Here is a 19,371-nt window from a genome sequence, read left to right as displayed (position 1 = left end):
CCGAACTCGTGTTGGTTGGTTGTCGTTTGACAGGTTTGAGTCACGGGCGACGGGTGAGGCTTGAAGTGAGCCAGGCAGGAGGGTTGAGCCAGTCAGTGTCAGTCACTGCCCGATGAGTTTTTTCAGCGGGCCTCTGAACCGCACCCCTCCTCTTCCGACTTCATCTCAACGTTGCACCCCCCGACTTGCATTATATCTGCGTAAATCTCCATGAAAAGTCTGGTCTCGAATTTTCTCAAGAAGACCAATCCGTTATCCTTGAGACGTACCACAGCAGCGCCCCGAGTTTTCTTTTCTGAGCATTTCGCCACCGAAACAAGGCGGCAGCGGGAGACGACAAGGACGTTTGCGCCCGCTCACACTTACCAACGAATCACACCCAAACCAGCAAACGCTTCACCAAGGCAAGGGCTTGGAAACATGGCTGACGGATTCGACGAGACGGCCGCGGCCGCGGATGAAGACAGGGCACAGCAGGGTCGCAGGGGAGGACGTAAGGGCGGCCGTGGAGGAGGCGGCGGCGGACAGAACAGAGAGGTCCTCGTGTCCAAGGCCCTTTCCAAGCTCCTGCGGCACCAGGCGGAGAACGCGGGTATCAAGCTCGAGGAGGGCGGCTGGGCTCCCTTGGACAAGGTGGTGAGTGCATTTTGACGGAGGCAGGTGAAAATTCAGGGAGACGCTGACGCAGGGTGCATGAAGCTCGCCTACGGCCCCGTCAAGTCGTTAAAGGTCACGTTCGAGGACATCAAGGCGGCGGTCTCGACGTCGGACAAGCAGCGCTTCGCGCTCAAGCCGAACGAGGCGACGAACCCGGCGCTGGACGAGGGCTCGACGGACCCGGCGCACTGGCTTATCCGCGCGAACCAGGGGCACAGCATCAAGCTTGACTCGGCGGCGCTGCTGACGCCCATCACGGCGGAGAGCGGCAACGTTCCCGAGGTGGTTGTGCACGGGACGTATTTCGCGTTCTGGCGGCAGATTGAGGAGTCGGGCGGGCTGCGGCGGATGGGGCGGAACCACGTGCACTTCGCGACGGGCCTGCCGACGGACGAGAAGGGGGTGGTGTCGGGGATGAGACGGGACGCGGAGGTGCTTGTGTATGTGGATGTGGAGGCGGCGCTGGCGGAGGGGATGAAGTGGTGGGTGAGCGAGAACGGGGTCGTGTTGACGGAGGGGGACGAGGAGGGGTTTGTGCCGTGTAGGTTGTTCAAAGAGGTTAGGGGGAGGGATGAGGCGGTTGTTGGGACGCTGTGGAGGGATGGGGAGAGGGTTTCGGGGTTGCCTGAAGGGTTGAAGATGAGGGCGCCGCCGGGGAAGGGGGGTAGGGGCGGACGGGGTGGGAGGGGACGGGGAGGGAGGTCGTGATGCGGTTGGTGATGATGAATGGGGTATGAGAGGATGATGAGATGTGCTAGACTGTGAGGGCTCACTCTATAAGAACAAAACGTTGACAGCAGGCATATCAATGATGGCATTTCATCGTTGCGTTTGAGGCATGTTGCTCCTTGATGATAGGTGGTTCAACTCGTTGTGATATCTTGATGAAATCCTAGAGTATATAATAAATTCTCCTCCCTCAGTATGAGCTCCTCAACCTACTCCCCAAGCATAGCCTTCCTCTTACGCTCCCTCTGGTCTTGCTTGGCCAACATCCACTCCAGAATCCCCTGCGCCATCTTCTCCCTCGCGGCTCTCTTGGTGTAGATCTTGCTCACGGAGCCCAGGTCTTCGGGGATGAGCGGGTTGTTGTCAAACTCGGCCCTGCCGTTCCAGAAATCGCCCAGCTCAGGGTCTTCCGTCAGAATGTAGCGGGGGACCGGCAGGTTGAGGCGCGAGGCGAGCTTCTCTACCTGCTTCGTCAGTGGGAGCTCGGATATGGGCGCGCCGGCGGGCGTGCCTGGGGCGGAGGACGAAGCGGAACTCGGGTTGGATTTCACACCGGCGGCGGTCGTGGGGGAGGACGGCTTGGGAGGGGATGTGGTCCGGGGCGCCTTTGATGCCTTTTGTTTTGGAGCCGGCGACTTGTTTGGCTTGGGTGATGGGGAAGATCGCGACGGGAGAGGTTCCTGCTTCACGCGCGGGATGTCCGTGATGGACATCGGGGGTGAGCTCGACGGGGCCCTCTTTGCCGGGACGGACGCGGTGGCCGGCGCGGGGACGTGAAGGACGGCGGGAGCGGGCGGGAGAGACGTCCGAGGGGCGGCGGCGGGTCCGAACGGTGTGGGAAACTTGGGCAGCTCGCCGCTGGGGAGCATCTGGCCGTTGCTGATGAGCCATTCGCAGGCGCATTTTGCCGCGAACTGTTTCGCGTCCTGCTTGCGCGTGAAGTCTGGGCTCTTGGCGTTAGGCGTGGCCGGGTCTATGCCGTGGCCTGGACGGGGGAACTTGTCGTTCGTGGCGTCGAAGGAGACGAAGCAGGCCCAGCGGAGCTCGGGAGCCTTGCCGAGACGAGGGTCCTGGCGGGCTTCGTCTGAGAATGTCGCCTTTTGGGAGCGGCATTGAAGCCAGTCTGCGTTGCTTGGTGAGTTAAATGGAGATGTTTGCAAGGGGGGACGACATACGGTTGAGCGCGCCGATCCAGTTCTGGCCGCCGAGGGTTGGCTCCGCGCGAGGCGGGGGCCGGAGGATGACTGCTATGGCGTTGGCTTCTTCGTCTGAGATGGGAGCTGGCTGGCCGTGTTGCAACTCGAAGGCCTCCTTTTGGGCGATCCAGGATTTGAGGGCGGCCCAGTCCACGCGCGGCACCTGCGCCGTGGTTGGTGTTGAGTTTGACATTGTGGGATGTTGATGAGTGAGGGGCAGATTGGTGGCCAGGGAGGGGTTGGTGCTATGCCGACGGCATGGACGCTGGGCCTGGATTGTCGCTGAGAATGGTGTACCGGAGGCTGCGCGTAAATGGACGGAGGTGCGCCGCGTCTTTATGTTTTGTTTGCCAGGAGAAGTGAGAGGTTTGATGTGGTGGAAATGAGATGTGAATCGGGTGGGGGGCGGCACCGTGAGATGTGTATGTGCTCTTGCTTTGTGGCAGAGGTTCGGGGATTCCTGCTGGAGGCCGGCAGGGCCACATACACCTTGCGACTGCTTATTGCACCCGCCTGTGGTCGCTGGATATCTAGAAGACAAGAGTAATCATTGCAAAGTCATTCGTCGTCGAGGGAGAAGGTTTCGCGTTGTTCACGTCTACTCTTGTTATTTAGAGTTCATTGAAGTTGGGATGAAAGAGGATCGGCAACAGGTTGATGTTGGACGATTCTCAGCCGATTGGCTGCGTCTGTAGCGGGCAAGCATGGCCCTGCGACGAACAGATGCTGCAGATGATATATGCACTTCTTTGGCTGTATTTACCGCTATCCCGTACACTTTTAGGGGGTATACAAATTACGACCGTAAACGCTCAACACCATGACCATTTCCCTATTTTACTCGAAGAAGCCCGTGCCGTCGTCTTCCTCCTCTTCTTGCTGTACAGGAGCCTGCCACTTCCTCGCCTTGCCGCCATCCTTCCAGTTCACTGCGCGATCCTTGTGGTGGTGGTGATGGTTCTCTGCAGGGAAACTGGGCATCGTCTTGTTGGCCGCCGAGAAGTTCTTCTTCGCAGGCTTCTTTGGCGCGGCTCCGGTATCCGTCGGCGACTTGCGGTCGCGTAACCTGTATAGTGCCGCCTCGCCCTCGGGAAGGACCTTTTCAATCGTCGCCCACATCTTGGGGCGCTCGGCGTGCAGGGCGCGGAGGGCCTTGGGCTGCTTGAACGACTTGTCGTCCGTTTTCTCTTCCTTCGCCTCGTCGTCTTTGGGGGCATCTTGGCCCTTGTCCTTGTTCGGGTATAAACTCTCGTACCGCTCCATCAGGGGGAAGAAGCGGGCATAGGCGACGTCTACTTCGGCCACGTGGGCTTCAGCCTCGAGGCGCTTCTTCTCGTCTGCGTCGGTCGACTGGGCGATTTTCTTGCGGAGTTGCTTGAGGAGCCGTTCTGCCTTTTTCCGCTCTGATCACGAGGAGTCAAAAGTTTGCCCAACAAACAGATGCGGAAAAGAGACACCTACCGAAGAACCTGACCATGTGGTACTTTTGAATCATGTTGCTCCTCTTCTTCTTGAAGTCGCGCTCATCCACCTTCTCGGACAGCGCCTCCAGCTCCTGCTCCAAGTCATTCCGCACCGTAGCGGGCAGCTCCTTGCCGCTTTGCAGAAGTCTCCTGATTGTGCGTGCGCGCGTCCTGTTCCATGCCGGCGTGCCCTCCTTGGCCTTGTGCTTCTTCTTGGTGGCGACGGGACCGGTTCTGGAGCGTTTCGAGTCGTGCTCTCCGTCGTTGTGGTCTGAGACTGGGGAGCCGTCGCGAGGAGCGTCGTCCATTGCGACGTCCGAGACTTCGTAGTGTGAGCGTTTCGTGCCCATGGTTATTGTTGCGATACGGTGGGTAGGCTGTTGCGTGACTTGGGCTGGGATAGAAGAATGCGTGGTGATGGCTTCGGGGCCATGTCTCTTTGGTTCAAAAATTTGGATCGTTATCGAGGACTGGACGTTGCGGACCCCACCCGGCGCTTCTTATCAGCACCGTTTGGGACTAGCGTGCTATTTGAGCCGCTCGGACCAACGACAGGTCCCAATCACAACTGCTCAATGAAGCTGTAGCCCAAGCTCAGTGAGTTCAGATATACATACTCACAGCGGCTTCAACTTTGCGACAGAAGGAATTGAACTACGCATCTTCGACCATAATATCTTGCAGCGGTTGCATAATCTCTCCGCGATCATAAGAATCTGTCAACAACGACAGTCATCGGTCTCACTCACGACATCTCATCCCACCTCATTAGCCTGCCAACTGCCTTGTGGGTCGTGGGAATACGCAGTACACATCGGTGGCTGGATTGGGGCGAAGACAAACGCGATCCGTGACAGGCGCGCCGTGAGGTTCAGGCTCGCGTGGTCGCCATGGACCGCCCGGAGCCTGGGCTCATCAAATGGTCGCAAATCCCCGGCTACGACAGCTTCATCCACATCAACCTACAGCACCGCGTCGTCCAGCTGTACGAGCCCAACGGCCTTGCACAGCGGAGCAAGTTCGACTATGAACGGCTATCAAAGCACGATGACTTCCCGACCTTGACCACGTATGACTGGTCCCCCACGGTTCCAGGCCTGCTGGCTGTGGGAACTCAGACGGGTGTGGTCAACCTGCTGAGGATGGACGACAACTCCAACGCCTACATCGAGTTGGGCCTTAAAATGACAAGAACGTGTCAGGCGGTTGCGTTTAATACCGAGGGTTTGCTTGCGGTCGGTTTGGATCGTGTGCGTATGGATCAGTGCCTACACATATGGGACGTCAACCGCCTGTCGTCGATGGACAAGTCTGCCAAGGGATTCTCCAAGGATATGCACTCTTTTACGGATCCTGCGTACAGGTTGGAGCCTAGTGTATCTGTGTCGAGTGTCAAGTTCTTTGAGGACAACCCAAAGACATTGGTTGTTGGAATAAAGGCTCAAGGATTACGCATCCACGATCTGCGAGGTGAGATGTTGGATCTCATATGCCATAGGTCATTGCTAACATCGTCTATAGAACCGAACATTGGTGTCGTCACGTTTCAGACCAAATGCAATAACAATTTGGCAATAGACTACGCTGATCAAAACTACTTTGCTTCGTCAGCGCTTGACCAGCCGGGCATCATGATCTGGGACCGTCGAGCAACATCCCGCCCGGTTGCTTCTCACTCGTATCTTGGCGCAGTGGATGAGGACGAGCTTCCATGGGGTGGTGCACTCAGGCTTGACAGGGTCGTCGACTCTGACGATGACCCGTCACTGAGCGAAAGCAAGCACTCGATCGTCCGCTCTTTGCGCTACTGTAGAGACCACCGCGGTCTTTTGGCTGTGCTGTCTCGCACTGGGCAGTTGAAGGTTTTGAAGACAAACAAGGAGCTAACACCTCCCGACATGTCTCTCGAGGGCAGCCCGGAGCTTTTGGAGGTTCACAAGTCTTATGATATGGATGTCCAGTATGGTGATAGCGGGAAGAAGAACGACCGGATCGTCTCATTCGATTGGGTCACTCTGAACTCAGCTGTACTACAACCTCGATTGGTTGTCTTGCGCGCCAACGGAACGTTTGAGATTCTTGAGCAACCGTCGTATACGTCCGATTACTTGTATAAGCTGACGCCATGGCAGCCGCCTCATCGCGGCCTCGAAGGTACGTTCCCTAATCACACGGAAAACATCTTGCTGATGTGGTACAGAGAGCGGCCCGTACCATAACATCATGGAGTTTGAGCCATCACAATCCTCCGACATGCTAGGTCCGTTATTCGTCGAAGAGGCCCTCTCAGATATAGCTATTTTTGGACCAGATAAAGTCGACGTCCAGACTATTGTCGACAAGACGTTACAGGCCAGATTTTCTGCGGCAGACCTCAACAGTAGGTTGATAGGAAACAACGAACGGTCCCCGTCTGCTCTTGATAAGTTCAAGACTGTGGCGGAAAGAATGCGCGCGTTGCGTTCTGACTTGAAGGAGAAGGCGAAAGAGTTGGAAACAAACGGTGCGGAGTGCTCGAATCCGGAAGAGTCGATAAGCTCCCTGGCTCAGCTGTCTCTCCATTACGACGGGCCTGTGTCTTGCCGCCACATGCATGAGTCGCTACTTTCTCTGACCCTCAAAGCCCAAAACCTATCTACCGAGTCGCAGTGTCTGCTAGACCATGTCATGCTTTTGCGCGCAAAGGAAAAGTACTTATTTGACTGCAATGTCAATCGGGCAGTGGTTGCCGATGACCCCTGGCTGCGATACATGTGGGATTGGATTGCAGGTAGGTCGTTGCGTCTCCCTGATGCTTCGAAGCTAACAATGACCAGACGCGGAGGACGCTGCCCAGGACGGGGGCATGAAGTTATCCCCTTTGGACTTGAGTTACATGGGTGTCTGTACAATTTGGTGTAATGATCTAGGTGGGTTATCTACAATAGTGTATGAAGACGCTGTCACTGACGACGAGCAGGCCAGAAGCCATCATCGAGATTACCTGAGGCATCGCCGATGCCCGAGACAACGCTTTGGGAGAAGACGATTGGAAGCATCTGCAAGAGACGTAAACTGCCAAAATACGAGGGTACTCAGACCAAGAAGCCATTTCACAGGCAGTTATGCTTGGATATTTGCGGATGGGGAGATAATGCAGCACACGAGGCAAGGGGGGCTACACACGACCCAGGCGAGGACTATCCAACAACGGCTCACACTATGGCGGCGGCTCGAGCTCTCTTCAAAGGGGAAACCCAGGAGGCGATCCGAATATTGAAGACGGCGAGCGTGACGCACCCAGAGCTTCTCTTCGTGTCGCTCGCGCTGCAGCTCATCGGCAGGAGCAACAACAAGCTCAGCAAGGAACAGCTGGACTTTGACGAAGCCGTTGCGTCAAAGACGGATCCGTACCTCAGGGCAATTTCGTCGCTGATTGCTACAGGGGACTGGTTTGCCATTGCGAACCAGAAGTCGCTGCCTCTGTCGGACCGCGCATACGTGGCCGTCAGGAACTTTGACGACGAACAACTCACCAAATGGCTGCATGAACAAGTTTCGATGGCAGTGGATACCGGAGACGTCGAAGGGATCGTTCTCACGGGTATCACGGACAGGCTCGTGGATATCTTCGCCAAGTACGTCCAGAAGTTCAACGACTTCCAGACGGCCACGCTGGTCATGTCAATATGCGCGCCGCGATACATTGACGACTACCGCTGCCTGGCGTGGCGCAATGCATACAGAGCATACCTCCAGCGTCACAAGGCATTCCTGCAACGAACCAAATTCGAGGTTGAAAGCACAAAGAAGAGCAAACGTGGGGGACGCCCGACCATCAAGCCGCCGTCACGGCAGATTGCGCTTCGGTGCGTCTACTGTGACGCGGAGACGACTCTCGCAGGGCAAGGGGGGCCTGGCGCGGGACCACCTCCCGGAGCACCCGACTCGCGGAACCCGCTCATGGCGACGAGCATCAATGCGGGAATCAGCTGTCCCAACTGCGGGCGTCACCTCCCGCGATGCGTCGTGTGCCTGGAGGTGGTTGGTGTTCCGAGATCTGACCGGCCGGAGCTCAACGGCGAGCCGGAGAGTTGGATGGCGGCCAACTTCCCGACGTTCTGCCTCAAGTGCGAGCATGTGCTTCACCTAGACCACGCCAGACAGTGGTTCACGAGACACGTCGAATGCCCCGTGCCCGAGTGTCGCTGCCGATGCAACTTTCGAGCCAACCCGGAGCTTTCGTATCATTAATGACGACGGGAGGAGGAGTCCAGAACGAGGCACGTTTGCGTGGGGAAGGCTGGAGACGCGCATGAGCAAGCTGCGTCTAATGATGACGGAAGTGAGGGGGCTCGTCGGGTTCGGTTCGTGTTTGGCAGCTGTTTGACGTGGACCACCGTTGAAGGCGAGGCGACGGTGGGCGGTTGGGCTTATCTGCCCATGTTCTGGCCAATGTTCTGGATGAGCCCGTCTTGATTTTACCGTGTTTTGATGGAAATACTTATGACATGATTATGTATATGCTGCTGCAGAGTCACAGTTCCCCGGCGCGGAGAGGGTGTCGCGGAGATTTGCAACCCCTGTTCTTGGCTGTGCTTCACACGTTTGTACCTGCCAAGTACCTTTTTCTTCTTTATTTATACTCATGTGCAGAGGCTAGAAGCCTGAAGCCTGAAGGTGGCCGTCTAGCAGGAGCAAGCAAGCAAGCCCAAACAGCGGGAAGCAAGCAGGGCAGGCTGAAGAGTGATGTGACAGGCGACAGACAACCTAAGGTACCCGACCTAGGTAGGTAAGGTAGGCAAGGCAAGGCGAGGCGTAGGTCAGGGACGGAGTGGGAGGCAGGTTGGCAGGTAAGGTACGGAAGGGTGGGCTATCACATTCTGGTGATCGGTCACTCGCACTAGGGATGTATTCCAGGTTGCGGGGATCTTGACCGGTGGTGCAATGGGACGCTGGGCCATCCGTTTAGAGGTTTCCGGTGAATGCGCTGGTTGCCAGCTTGCCAACCCGAGATGCGGCTTGCATGTTGACTGTGGCCAGTCCGGTTGGGTTTCGGGCAGTCATGTGTATGACAGGCGGCCCTCCCACGAGGCGCTGAAGGAAGGGGACCCACTTGGCGCAACTCGGTGCGCAGGATGGTTCTTCCCCGGGGGAGCGATGGGCACCAGGGCAGGTATCGGCCTTGTCACTCACTGTGCTGAGGGTGCCCTGTGTCCTGTGCAGACTGAGATGGACGGTGCAGAACGTCAACGGCGTGGAGCGCGGGCTGCTGTCAGCCGAGGTTGTTGGCGACTATTCGTCGTGCAACGGCCTACCTAGGCAAAAGCCCAGTGGCTTCCCTCCCCTTCCCGGTCCAGTCCCGGCCATCTTCATTCGGGGAACTGGTCCGGGCTCCTCCCACCTTCTTCTGACTTCAATTCTTCAAGCAGCCGTCACAGGGATCCTTCCCGCAAATTTACCTGCGGTGATTCACGTCTCTTCACGCCTGCCTGCCTTGCCTTGCCTCGTCTACCGTTGGACGGGCACCTACGGATACCCAGTCGTCCAGTCCAGTCACCTCGATACCCTGCGCTTTCCAGTTTCATCTGGCAACCAACACCGCACACGCGCACGACAATCACGAGAAAAGGGACCCCATTCCTACCTTACCCTTCGATTTACCTTACTGCATCCGTCCTGCATGCCGGAATTAACACACCTCATCTTACCTCACCTCACCTCGCTCAGTGCAGTCTGCGACGCGGCCGCCCATCATGTCACTCGAGGTAATTTACATCACTCGCCATGGAGTAAGTCTCGCTTCCCTTTTCCAGCCAGCCTGCTACCTACCTATCATCTCTTTTCTGTCGTATCCGGTTCGATTTCCGTCTCCGGTCCCGTCCCTGTCCCCATCCCCTCTTCATTCACCTGCGACTCCGCCCTGGCCCTCACAAGTCCCAATGAGGGACGAGAATGCCAATGTGGTTGCGGATGCTGTGCAAGGTCAAGTTCCCTCCTTGGGGACAACAGATTCTTCAGCCCCCCCCCTCGCTAGGAGCTTTGAACCCACAACGCCCGAAGCCCCCTAGCCCCATCCGGTTCTCGGACTCGACGATCTTGTCCCGAGGTGGTGCGGGTGTGCGTGTGCAGACGTTGGAAGTTGGCCTTGTTGGTTTTGACCGGAATCATCTCTGACAATAAGCCTTGGCCTTCATCAGTTCCGATCCAATTGGCTCGTCGACCCTTCAACGGGCAATTACACGGCCTCCATCCCATCGCCCACAGGAATCCCCTCGGATCCGGCCCTGACGGCACACGGCGTCGACCAGGCCAAGGAACTCGGCGCCCACCTCCTGACCGTCGAGCCTCCAATCGATGCCGTCTACTCAAGCCCCTACTACCGCTGTCTGCAGACCATCACGCCCTTTGTCTCCCTCAAGGAGGACGAAATCAACCAAGGCGCCCAGAAAGACGTTGGCGCTAAGAGCGATGCCACCGTTATTCGCCCCGAGCATGGTCTCTGCGAATGGTATGGAGCCGCCCCGTTTGACCACCCAAAGCCGGCCTCGCCGGATGTGTTGAAGCCCATGTTCCGTCACCTCGATGCAGCGTATCAGAGCCGCGTGTTTCCCGCCCGCAAGGGCGAGACCATCGCTCAATTGCACGACCGCGTCGCCGCTGCCGTTCAAGCCATCATTGAGCAGTGCGATGCCGAGGGCAAGCGCGCCGTCGTCCTGTGTTCACACGCAGCCTCAATCATTGCGCTTGGTCGGGTGCTTACCGGAAATATGCCCGAGAACATTGATGCGGAAGACTTCCGAGCCTTCACATGTGGGTTGAGCATGTACCGGAGAAAATCACCGTCTTCTTCGGAACGAGCGTCAGAAACCGATGGTAGGATTCGAATCCCTACGTCATCATCAGGCAATGGGTCTTTTCAACTGACAACCAACAGGTCCTGGTCCTGGTTCTGATGCTGGTGCCCCAGCAGAAACCACTTCTTGGAGAAATGGTCGGGGAGTTGGAGGAGGGTGGGTATGCGAACTCAACAGCGATTGCAGCTTCTTGAGCGGAGGCGAAGAGAGGGGATGGTAAGATGGATTTTCCCGCCTCCTGTCGTGTTTCTGCCAATGAGGGACCTTGGGCTCATCCTAACCCATGTTGCCGTCCAGTGCCCACCGCTGACTGGGTCCCTCGGAGTCAGAAGGCCCATCCCTTTCTTTTTGGCTCCGGGCCCCTCGCCTAGGGGATTATGCTAAGTCTGTGCTCTGTCAAACGCTGACGACTTGTCGATCTACAGGAGATTCTCGGGCGACGAGTCCTTTTCCGCGGCCGAGAAGTCATCGGAGGTGGACGCTGGCCTTGCGCTCGGCGTGGTGGTGGAAGGAACAGTGAGACCCGACAATGCCTCTCCCCACAGAGGAGCTGCAGGTCATCATCGCCTCTAGGAACAGGTTTATTGACGGTGCGCTTCGTCATTTGCATTTTCTTTTTCCAGAGGCGAGGAATTGGTCTCCTCACGGGTCGCAAAAAGGGTCGAGGCTGCGACAGGTCCTGGTTTCTGCGACCTGACCAGAGACCGATCCGCACCACCCGCCTTGCGGCCGATACACGATGGCAGCTAATGCCGGATAGACTTGCCTAGCTGCTGCGGGATGCATCATCTGCATGTCTTTGGCACGGAGTGGGTAGCATCAAATCTGCGAGCCAGTCAGCGCAGCGGCTAGCCCCGAATGCATGACAAAATGACCCCTGTCACTTTCATCTCACAGCTGCCACACCATTTCAACGCTCCCAAAGTCCAACTTCAACGCTCTTTTGCCGCTTCGCCTTTGAATGCTGCCTATCGTACGAACTGCTCGCGAAAACCCTCGCTTCACGGCGAGCCTTTACTGACCATCATGCTCGGCCAAGATTGGCGGCTTCAGCTGAAGAAAACTTCTCGTATCAGAAAACAGCCATTGGCGCCCAATGTCTATCCTGTGTCATGAGCACATGCAAGCCAACTGACGTGCTTGTACCCGGCGTCTCGCCGCTCCCACGCACTGCGTTGTCTGCCTAGGTGGCTCGATCCCTTGATACCTTGGGCCACCGAGAAGGTCTTCGCGGTGCTCACTGGCGAATCCTTGATCGGCTGATTCCTTATCATCACGCAGCTCAACAGCAGACATCCGCTCTTACCCGCCTGTTCTCAGCCTCGCGATTTCGTGGGCCCCTCCTGGAGCCCCAGGGGATCCGCACACAGGATAGAGCCCGCAACAGCAGAATGAGAGGCAGATCTGGTGTGACGCTGCGCTGAAGAAGGCCCGCTTGGCACGACCGTGCCGCCGTCATACGTCTCCACCCAACAAATCCCGTCCACTGTGGCACGACCAGTTGAAAATGCCCTCATCAGGGGCCGGCACAACGACATCGACTAACAAGATTATTGTACCTGGCTCAGATTCAACTACAGCTCGATATGTGATATTCCGTCCGCTTGGAAGCTTGAGCGGCGGCAGCATGGGGTCCGATCGCTCCCGGATGCGTCTTCCGACTAGCGTGCTAGGTGTCTTTGCCGAGACCCCAGGCATCATCCTCGGGTGTGTCTCGTCTATCTCTCCCTAGCGGTGAAGGTTGACACTATTTGACTCAGCTGCTCAACGACGAGCGTTCCTGTTGAGATGGCGAGTACACGGGGCGTGTCGCCAGTGGCCACTTCAGCTTCATAACACGCAACACCATCTTCCTGCCAAGATGCAGTTCTTGGGGAACTTGGGAGCTCATGATCATCTCAGTTATGTCAAAAGAGCGGTGGCCGTAGGCAGCACGACGCAAGAGGTAGGAGGAGGGCCGGATTCGCGCTCACCGATCTTCTCACGAGATACTGTTGCCATGGACCAGGCCTCGAAGCGTCTGTCCTGACATGTGTACAACCGGGGATGGTATACTTGCTTGAAACGCATGTGCCTTTCGCAGGGAAAGGAAAGTACATCCTTAGGTCTACTGCAGAGTAGGCGATGATGGAGGGGCGTGTCTGGCCTCTGCCAACCTCACTCCAGCCTCAATGTACAAGCCGATGGCGGAAGCAGAGTACATGGCTCGCTATAGACGATTTCTTAATCGGGCGTCATGCTTCTGTAGATCATATCGACAAGCCGGCCGGGAGCTTGTCTGTTTCGGATTTTGACGACGGGTATTGGCTTGAAGAGAGTTGCAGACAGGTTCCAAAAGGAAACGCAGAAAAAGAACGACGGGTAGCCACACAAACGCAGGGCGAAGCCTTTTGGGTGGCATTATTGACAACAACGCAGCCGCTGGTCTAGCACGACCATCTGCAGATGTCAACATTCGGCAACCCAAGTTGAGGCGGTCACGAAGGAGACCGAAAGCGGCCTTCAACGGCTACCATTCAGACGTGGCCTAAGAGCATAGTCAGGCACAATTGCGCGACCTCGTGGCTTGCGTTCCGTTGTCAACGTCGCTGCCGGTTCCAGAAATTGATATGCATCATGGCATTCGGCACGCGGGGTCGCACAAAGTTTCCCAAACAATCAACAAGCAACCCGGGTTTCAGGGCTGATTGGTAACGGGCGACACAAAGAACTGCTGCAAAATGCAAGTGTTGCGTCGAGCGATTCGCTGCGAAGTCAAGGCTGTGAGGTTTAGTAAAGAGCACGCTGCTCGAGTTTGCAGCATCAACGCACCAGAAGCTATTCAAGGTGGTCCAACCAGGACCGAGCGATGACTAGGGTTCGACACGGTAACTCGGACTCTAAAGCGATTTTATCACCGCTCCGTCGTCAGAGCGGTAAAGAAAAGGAGACGGGCGAAGAAGTAGAAAAAGAAAAGAAGACATCATGGCGAACGCTCCTGCACCTCGCACTCGCCCAGCCATCGTCGCGTGGCTTTGACTAAAGGGAGGATGATCCCTGAATTTGACAGCGCGCTTGGGATGAATCTAGTGAAGAGTCCAGACGAGACAAAGGGTACCTTCTGGGAGTGGAATAAGAAATCTGGGGTCCGTTGGCCAGACGGTAAGCCGGCCGGCAACAGGTTCGCAGACGCAGGCGCACAGGACGGGCGAATGTGGACAGGTTTGGATGCACTGCACTGTACCACAAGAAGACCGTTACATGCTATCCGTATGTATGCTTCTTGTGTGGTGTGGGGAGTCCGGGTCGGGACCCCCAGCAAGACGTGTTCCGCCATCCGCCGCCCATCTGGCCATCGAAATCTGTGGCGGCGACGCTTTCTTATTCCAGCGTCTCGAATCATGATGAAGATCCAGATGCGCTCATGGCGAACTTGCGCAAATTACGCTACAACGAAGTCAGCCAAGGGACACCCCTCCCCCCTGGTCATGGTTGACCTAAGCGTACCCAACCTTGCCAACGCTGCCAAAACTGGGTGTTGAAGAGGTGGTAGGAACCTGGGAACTTCAGCAGCAGGTTGCCGTGTGCGCCTTGCCCACCCTCGTCGGGCGGTCCCCGCAAGAATCGAACGGACGAGCTCGAGGCCAGACAGGACGGCGGCCCCACAAACCGTGTTCCCAGACCCTTGACGGGCGGCGGCAAGGCGGCTGCAGTCGACGACTACCGCGTGGTGCTTTCAATCGGCCGCCATTCATCGATCCCTCCGTCAGCGGGACCGATGTGGTAGTGTGATTATCGCTCTCAAATCAGAAATGCATCTCAGACAGAAACCTGAGTTATTACGAAGGGGGATTCGCCTGCGAGATTGCAGCTTTGCAGACTTGGTCGTCGTCGTGAGTGACTTTGGCTACTGGGTGTGTGGAGAGAGATCCGAGAAAGGAGGAGAGAGGAAAGCGAGAGGCAGGTGGCCGAATAGAATGGGCGTTCCATTCCGCAGCGCGATGCAGAATCACACCGACTCTCGACACCGGTAGCAGGCCACGCTGCAAACACATGGGAGTGAGTGTGTGTGTGTGTGTGTGTGGGATTCAGACGGATGTCATCGTATTGTACGGGATGGATGGGCGGCATGGATGGGCCAAATGAAACGGCAACGACAATAACAACAATGGGCGGCCCCAAGGCAAGCAAACTCGGGATGGATGGGCGGCATGGATGGGCCAAATGAAACGGCAACGACAATAACAACAATGGGCGGCCCCAAGGCAAGCAAACTCGACAACCGCATTTTGTCATTTTGTGCAGAGCATGCTGGAGGCAGAGCCAGGGCCATGTCTGCTATTATTGCACTCGCTTCCAGAAATCCGGGACGACAATACTTCAACCGATTATGACCCTCATCTTCGAGTCCCAGGTCAGGCTCGGGAGGACCCAACAAGAGCCAATGACAAGAGCGCGTTGGTCCAACTGCTGATGAGGCTGGAGGTCGCACAAGGCAAAGCAAAGCACAGCACGCCGCACTATGGACAGATGATATGCTTGCAGCTTGTGTCTGCGGTTCTGTCTTTCTGCTCTCCAACGCACTGTCACTGTCACTGTCACTTTTACAGTTGCTCTGTTTCTCATCACACATTTCACACACTGGACGCTTGCTCGACCACTTCTTTCGGCTGGCGCCATCCCCACCAACCAATGGATACAACATGCTCCCAAGTGCATATTCTCGCTATCCACACCCCCTTTCACACCCGCGGCCCCGAATCGCCATGGAACAAAACCAATGCAAAAAAATGAAAAAAACACCCCCATCATCCGTTATTCGTCTCTGCTACGTCCGAAAGACAGTGGAACTCGCGGCTTGGCCCCCCGGGCCAGTACTACCCTTCAAACCCTTACGCACCCAGCTGTGACGCGCAGCTCGATCTAAGACTAGCGCCCCCGGAGAGGAGAATATCGACTGTGCAGCAGGTCCCGAATACCACCAACCTGCGGCCTGCGCGCAACGGCAGGACAGCGGACGCAACGCACCTTGTAGCAAGGTTGCCCACACACATATTGATGTAGGGAGGTACACACAGCAGTACACGCTACCCGTCCTTTTCATTAATAGTACCGCCTCCTGCAGCTCCCCCGAAAGGTCCTCCTCCCCCTCTCCATTGTATGGACATGCACCGTCATCTCGACTATTTGGTCGAAGGTCGACATGCGGATTAAGTCTCCCTTGCAAACCTGCAAAACCCCCACCTGCGCCCGCAAGTTCCTTCCCGCGGTCCATTTCCCTCTTCTTTGATCCTCACACCTCCCCGTCTCACAATGCATGCCTGCCATCTCACACCCAATCCTCGTCATTCCCAAACAGGTCAGAGCCTTGTTTGCTACCCGCCTTCCACAGTCCCCGTAGCCTCCAAAACCCTTGCTCGTCCACTCATAAGGAGGGTGGCGTTCCAAAGGTATACCGATAGACACTGAAAACGCATTACACAATTGGAAGAGGGGCGCCAGAGACCCAATTGCTCAGAGATGACGAACCGGGATCGTGTCCCCAGAGCGAGGCAGGCTCGGAGAGGAGGAGGCGGCGGAGAAGGAGGAGGGGCACACCACACCACACACCTTTCGGCCGCCAGTCCAGACAGAGACTCGACAGATTGGGCGACGTGCAGGATACATGCCATGGATCTACCCTTTGGCTGCGTCTGCACCGCAAGAAATAAGAAACGGCTTTTTCGCTGTCAAGAAGCCTCCTGGCGGAGCCCGATCTCCCTAGGCCCTTGCTTAGAGCTAATAGCCCATAAACCTTGCTCGTCGTCTTCAACTCAAACACCCCCGGTCGTGTCGACTCGACCGACTACCAACCAAGCCGAACCAGGGTCCCTATTTATTTTTTCTTTCCCAGGCGTAGATTAAGTGAGTGAGAGAGGAAGCGGGAAGACCAGGGGCCCAGACGACACAACAGAAAAAGAAGACGTATAACCTAGAGACAACCCAGATCCATCGCGGACGGGTAGAAGTTGATAATCAGGGTCTGACCCGTTGTCGATGACTCGTCTCGTCTCTCCTTTCCCGATCATCAACATACCTCGCCCCCAAACTTCCTTCACCATTCTTCATCGATAAGATCTCCGCAGGTGCCAGGTTCTCATTGCTCTTCAGACCTCGTTGTCTTTGGATCACCTACCTCGTCGACACCTCACACAACCTCATCATCATCAACATCAGGCAAGATGTTTGTTGGCTTACAAGAACACCGGCACGGCATGGACAGACTGCCTCCGCCAAGCAGCCTCACTCAAGCCCGCAACGACGACGTCCCCAGGGTTCTCCCAAGTCTCTCCTCCTCCTTCGGCTACGACGACAGAATGGACGTCGATGTCCGCTACGGCTTGAAGCAGCAGCCCCCGTCAACGGGTCAGCGTCACGAAGTGGAAGTCGCAACCACACTCGCCTCCATGGCATCTTTCAACCTCAAGTCACCCACGCTCCCCTCGCCCACACAAAGCTTCTCATCAGTAAAGTCAGAAGGTAGGGAAAGCCCTCTCTCACTCATGGCAGGAACCGACGGCTCACACGTCAAGTCTCAGATATGACGAGATCAACACACTCTCAGTTCTCCTCGCCTGAACCAAGATCGCCAGACCTCCTTCCGTCGGTCTCCTCTCAGCTCTCCTTCACCTCCAAAGACGGCAGTTTCTCGTCCTCCTCGGCCAACGCCCAAATCACCCTCCCACGCCTCCGCGAACTCGACCTCCGCCTCCCGGACCCGGAATTCGCCCCTCAACCGCCAAACTCAGCAACCTTCATGACTCCCTTGACGGGTCCTCGTAGGACCTCCCTCGAGTCCATCAACTCCTTTCCAGAATCCCGCATCGACATCCCCAGCCCAACCGCCTACCGCATGCCCATCCCGCCTATGGCCTACCCAGACGCCCTCCCCTCCCCAACAACAAGCCAGCACCAGCATCACCGCCACCCCCTCTCGCCCCCCATCGTCGGCCGTCGCCTCACGAACCGCCTCCCCGTGACTCTCCGCACCGGCGGCTCCTCTCCCTCCCGCCGCCCCCGCCGCTCTCCCACCGGCTCTCGCTGCAACGTAAAATACACCATCCAGCAGGTCGACTTCATCGACTACTTCCGCGTCGACCACCACCTCTCCTGGAAGGAGGTCGAGGCCAAGTACGCCTCCGTCTTCCCCGAAGACGCCGCAAAGGGCCACAAGCGCGGGCCCCAGGGGCTCCAGGGCGTCTACTACCGCAAGAACAAGCAGATCCCCGCCACGGACCAGAACAACCTCTTCGTCTTCGACGAGGACGACAACCCGCGCACCTTCCAGTGCGACGTCCGCGAGCAGGGCAAGAAGATGAACAACTCCATCGGCCTGCTCGCCATGCATCCCGAGCGCGCCATCACCTACTCCTGGGTCTCGGAGGAGCACAAGAGGCAGTACGAGAAAGTTGGTACGTTTTACATTGACTCAATCACAAATAGGGCATCCAAACTAACAGTAGCTACAGGTCGTGCGAGACAAGCCCAGCTCGACGCCGCAGAGCAACGAAAGAAGCGCAGGCGAGCCATCCAAAACAGCCGTCTCTAGCTTCTCTTCTCTGCGTATCACTTCTTCTCTTCTTCCGTTACAAGATTTTGCTCCTTTTTTTCTCTTGCGTTTTTACGACAGATATCCCAAGCCCCCTTCAATTCTGGTCTTCTTCTCCCTTTTCCACATCTTCACACAAGACTTCACACCAGGGGACACAACCAAAATCACACGTCACAAAAAAGGATACACAAAAATCAGGTTATTAGTGTGTAATCTCTAAAAGAACCATCACTTCTGCTTCTTTTTCTTTTACTCCGCAAGCGAAAAACCAAAAGCACAAAAAGTTATAAAAACAACACTGTGGTCATGTACGATGATGAAGAATCAAGGGGCGTTTGCTTTCTGTCATCTCTTCGACTCTCTCCCCGGAAGAAGGGGGTAGAAGTTACAACGTTTATCTGGAGCGCAAGGTTACGTGGGCTGGCACCTCCATAGGTCGCCGCCTGAAGTTCATTTGCCTCCTTTTTTTTCTTTGTCTTTTATTGGGATGCCGAAACGACGAGGACGGGACTCATGGAAATTCACGGTGGGAAATGAAAAGAAAAAAACCGGAGTTGCTACATTTGGAAGGGGAGGCAGGTGTCATGGGCAAAACGAGATACCAGGCGCGCGTCGGGAGGCCCGGGGGAAGGGCCGTGGTCAGCTTGTCTGGCTTGATTTTTTCTTATTGTCTGTTTTCAAACATCATCAAAGGGGCCCAACCTTTTCTTACATCTTAAGGGGCGATTCGCCTCAGGGATTATGATATACGAAGTGTGTTTCTCTGCATTCACGATGGTCTTGCTTTTCCTGCGGGGGGAGCGGAGGAGGTTGGGGGCGGGTTGGAAGCCCCGTCTGTACATGTCTCTTACGGGGTTGGCCATTGTTGCTGCCCTGGTTGTATATAGAAACCATCTTTCCCACCCGGGACAAGGGTAGGA

At 56.4% G+C, this 19,371-nt stretch overlaps 6 protein-coding genes across 6 annotated transcripts; 4 read left to right on the top strand and 2 right to left on the bottom strand.

Annotated features, from left to right (window-relative positions):
• Positions 1 to 420: 420 nt before the first annotated feature.
• Positions 421 to 1,220, top strand: Trpt1 (tRNA 2'-phosphotransferase 1; the record flags this gene model as incomplete). Its single annotated transcript, XM_066151874.1, has 3 exons — positions 421 to 636; positions 700 to 1,143; positions 1,203 to 1,220. The coding sequence occupies 3 exons, from the start codon at positions 421 to 423 to the stop codon at positions 1,218 to 1,220; spliced, it is 678 nt and encodes a 225-aa protein (XP_066008824.1).
• Positions 1,221 to 1,595: 375 nt separating this feature from the next.
• Positions 1,596 to 2,775, bottom strand: CGGC5_v007587 (uncharacterized protein; the record flags this gene model as incomplete). The annotated part of the gene is made up of 2 exons (XM_032034285.1): positions 1,596 to 2,509; positions 2,562 to 2,775. The coding sequence occupies 2 exons, from the start codon at positions 2,773 to 2,775 to the stop codon at positions 1,596 to 1,598; spliced, it is 1,128 nt and encodes a 375-aa protein (XP_031886774.1).
• A 644-nt stretch (positions 2,776 to 3,419) lies between these two features.
• efg1 (rRNA-processing protein efg1) lies at positions 3,420 to 4,395 on the bottom strand (the record flags this gene model as incomplete). The annotated part of the gene is made up of 2 exons (XM_032034283.1): positions 3,420 to 3,985; positions 4,044 to 4,395. 2 exons carry the CDS (start codon positions 4,393 to 4,395, stop codon positions 3,420 to 3,422), a joined length of 918 nt encoding a protein of 305 aa, XP_031886593.1.
• A 540-nt stretch (positions 4,396 to 4,935) lies between these two features.
• SEA4 (SEH-associated protein 4) lies at positions 4,936 to 8,278 on the top strand (the record flags this gene model as incomplete). The annotated part of the gene is made up of 5 exons (XM_032034282.1): positions 4,936 to 5,515; positions 5,567 to 6,199; positions 6,246 to 6,815; positions 6,862 to 6,954; positions 7,005 to 8,278. 5 exons carry the CDS (start codon positions 4,936 to 4,938, stop codon positions 8,276 to 8,278), a joined length of 3,150 nt encoding a protein of 1,049 aa, XP_031886592.1.
• Positions 8,279 to 9,780: 1,502 nt separating this feature from the next.
• On the top strand, positions 9,781 to 11,454 carry TFC7 (Transcription factor tau 55 kDa subunit; the record flags this gene model as incomplete). The annotated part of the gene is made up of 4 exons (XM_032034281.1): positions 9,781 to 9,816; positions 10,225 to 10,900; positions 10,962 to 11,097; positions 11,307 to 11,454. The coding sequence occupies 4 exons, from the start codon at positions 9,781 to 9,783 to the stop codon at positions 11,452 to 11,454; spliced, it is 996 nt and encodes a 331-aa protein (XP_031886597.1).
• A 5,627-nt stretch (positions 11,455 to 17,081) lies between these two features.
• CGGC5_v007583 (uncharacterized protein) lies at positions 17,082 to 18,448 on the top strand (the record flags this gene model as incomplete). The annotated part of the gene is made up of 3 exons (XM_032034280.1): positions 17,082 to 17,379; positions 17,439 to 18,311; positions 18,369 to 18,448. The coding sequence occupies 3 exons, from the start codon at positions 17,082 to 17,084 to the stop codon at positions 18,446 to 18,448; spliced, it is 1,251 nt and encodes a 416-aa protein (XP_031886596.1).
• Positions 18,449 to 19,371: the final 923 nt, after the last annotated feature.

This window comes from Colletotrichum fructicola (genome assembly GCF_000319635.2).
Source record: "Colletotrichum fructicola Nara gc5 chromosome Unknown KSG_Nara_v1_contig04, whole genome shotgun sequence".
Classification (NCBI taxonomy): Eukaryota; Fungi; Ascomycota; class Sordariomycetes; order Glomerellales; family Glomerellaceae; genus Colletotrichum; species Colletotrichum fructicola.
This window is presented reverse-complemented; position numbering and strand designations above follow the sequence as displayed.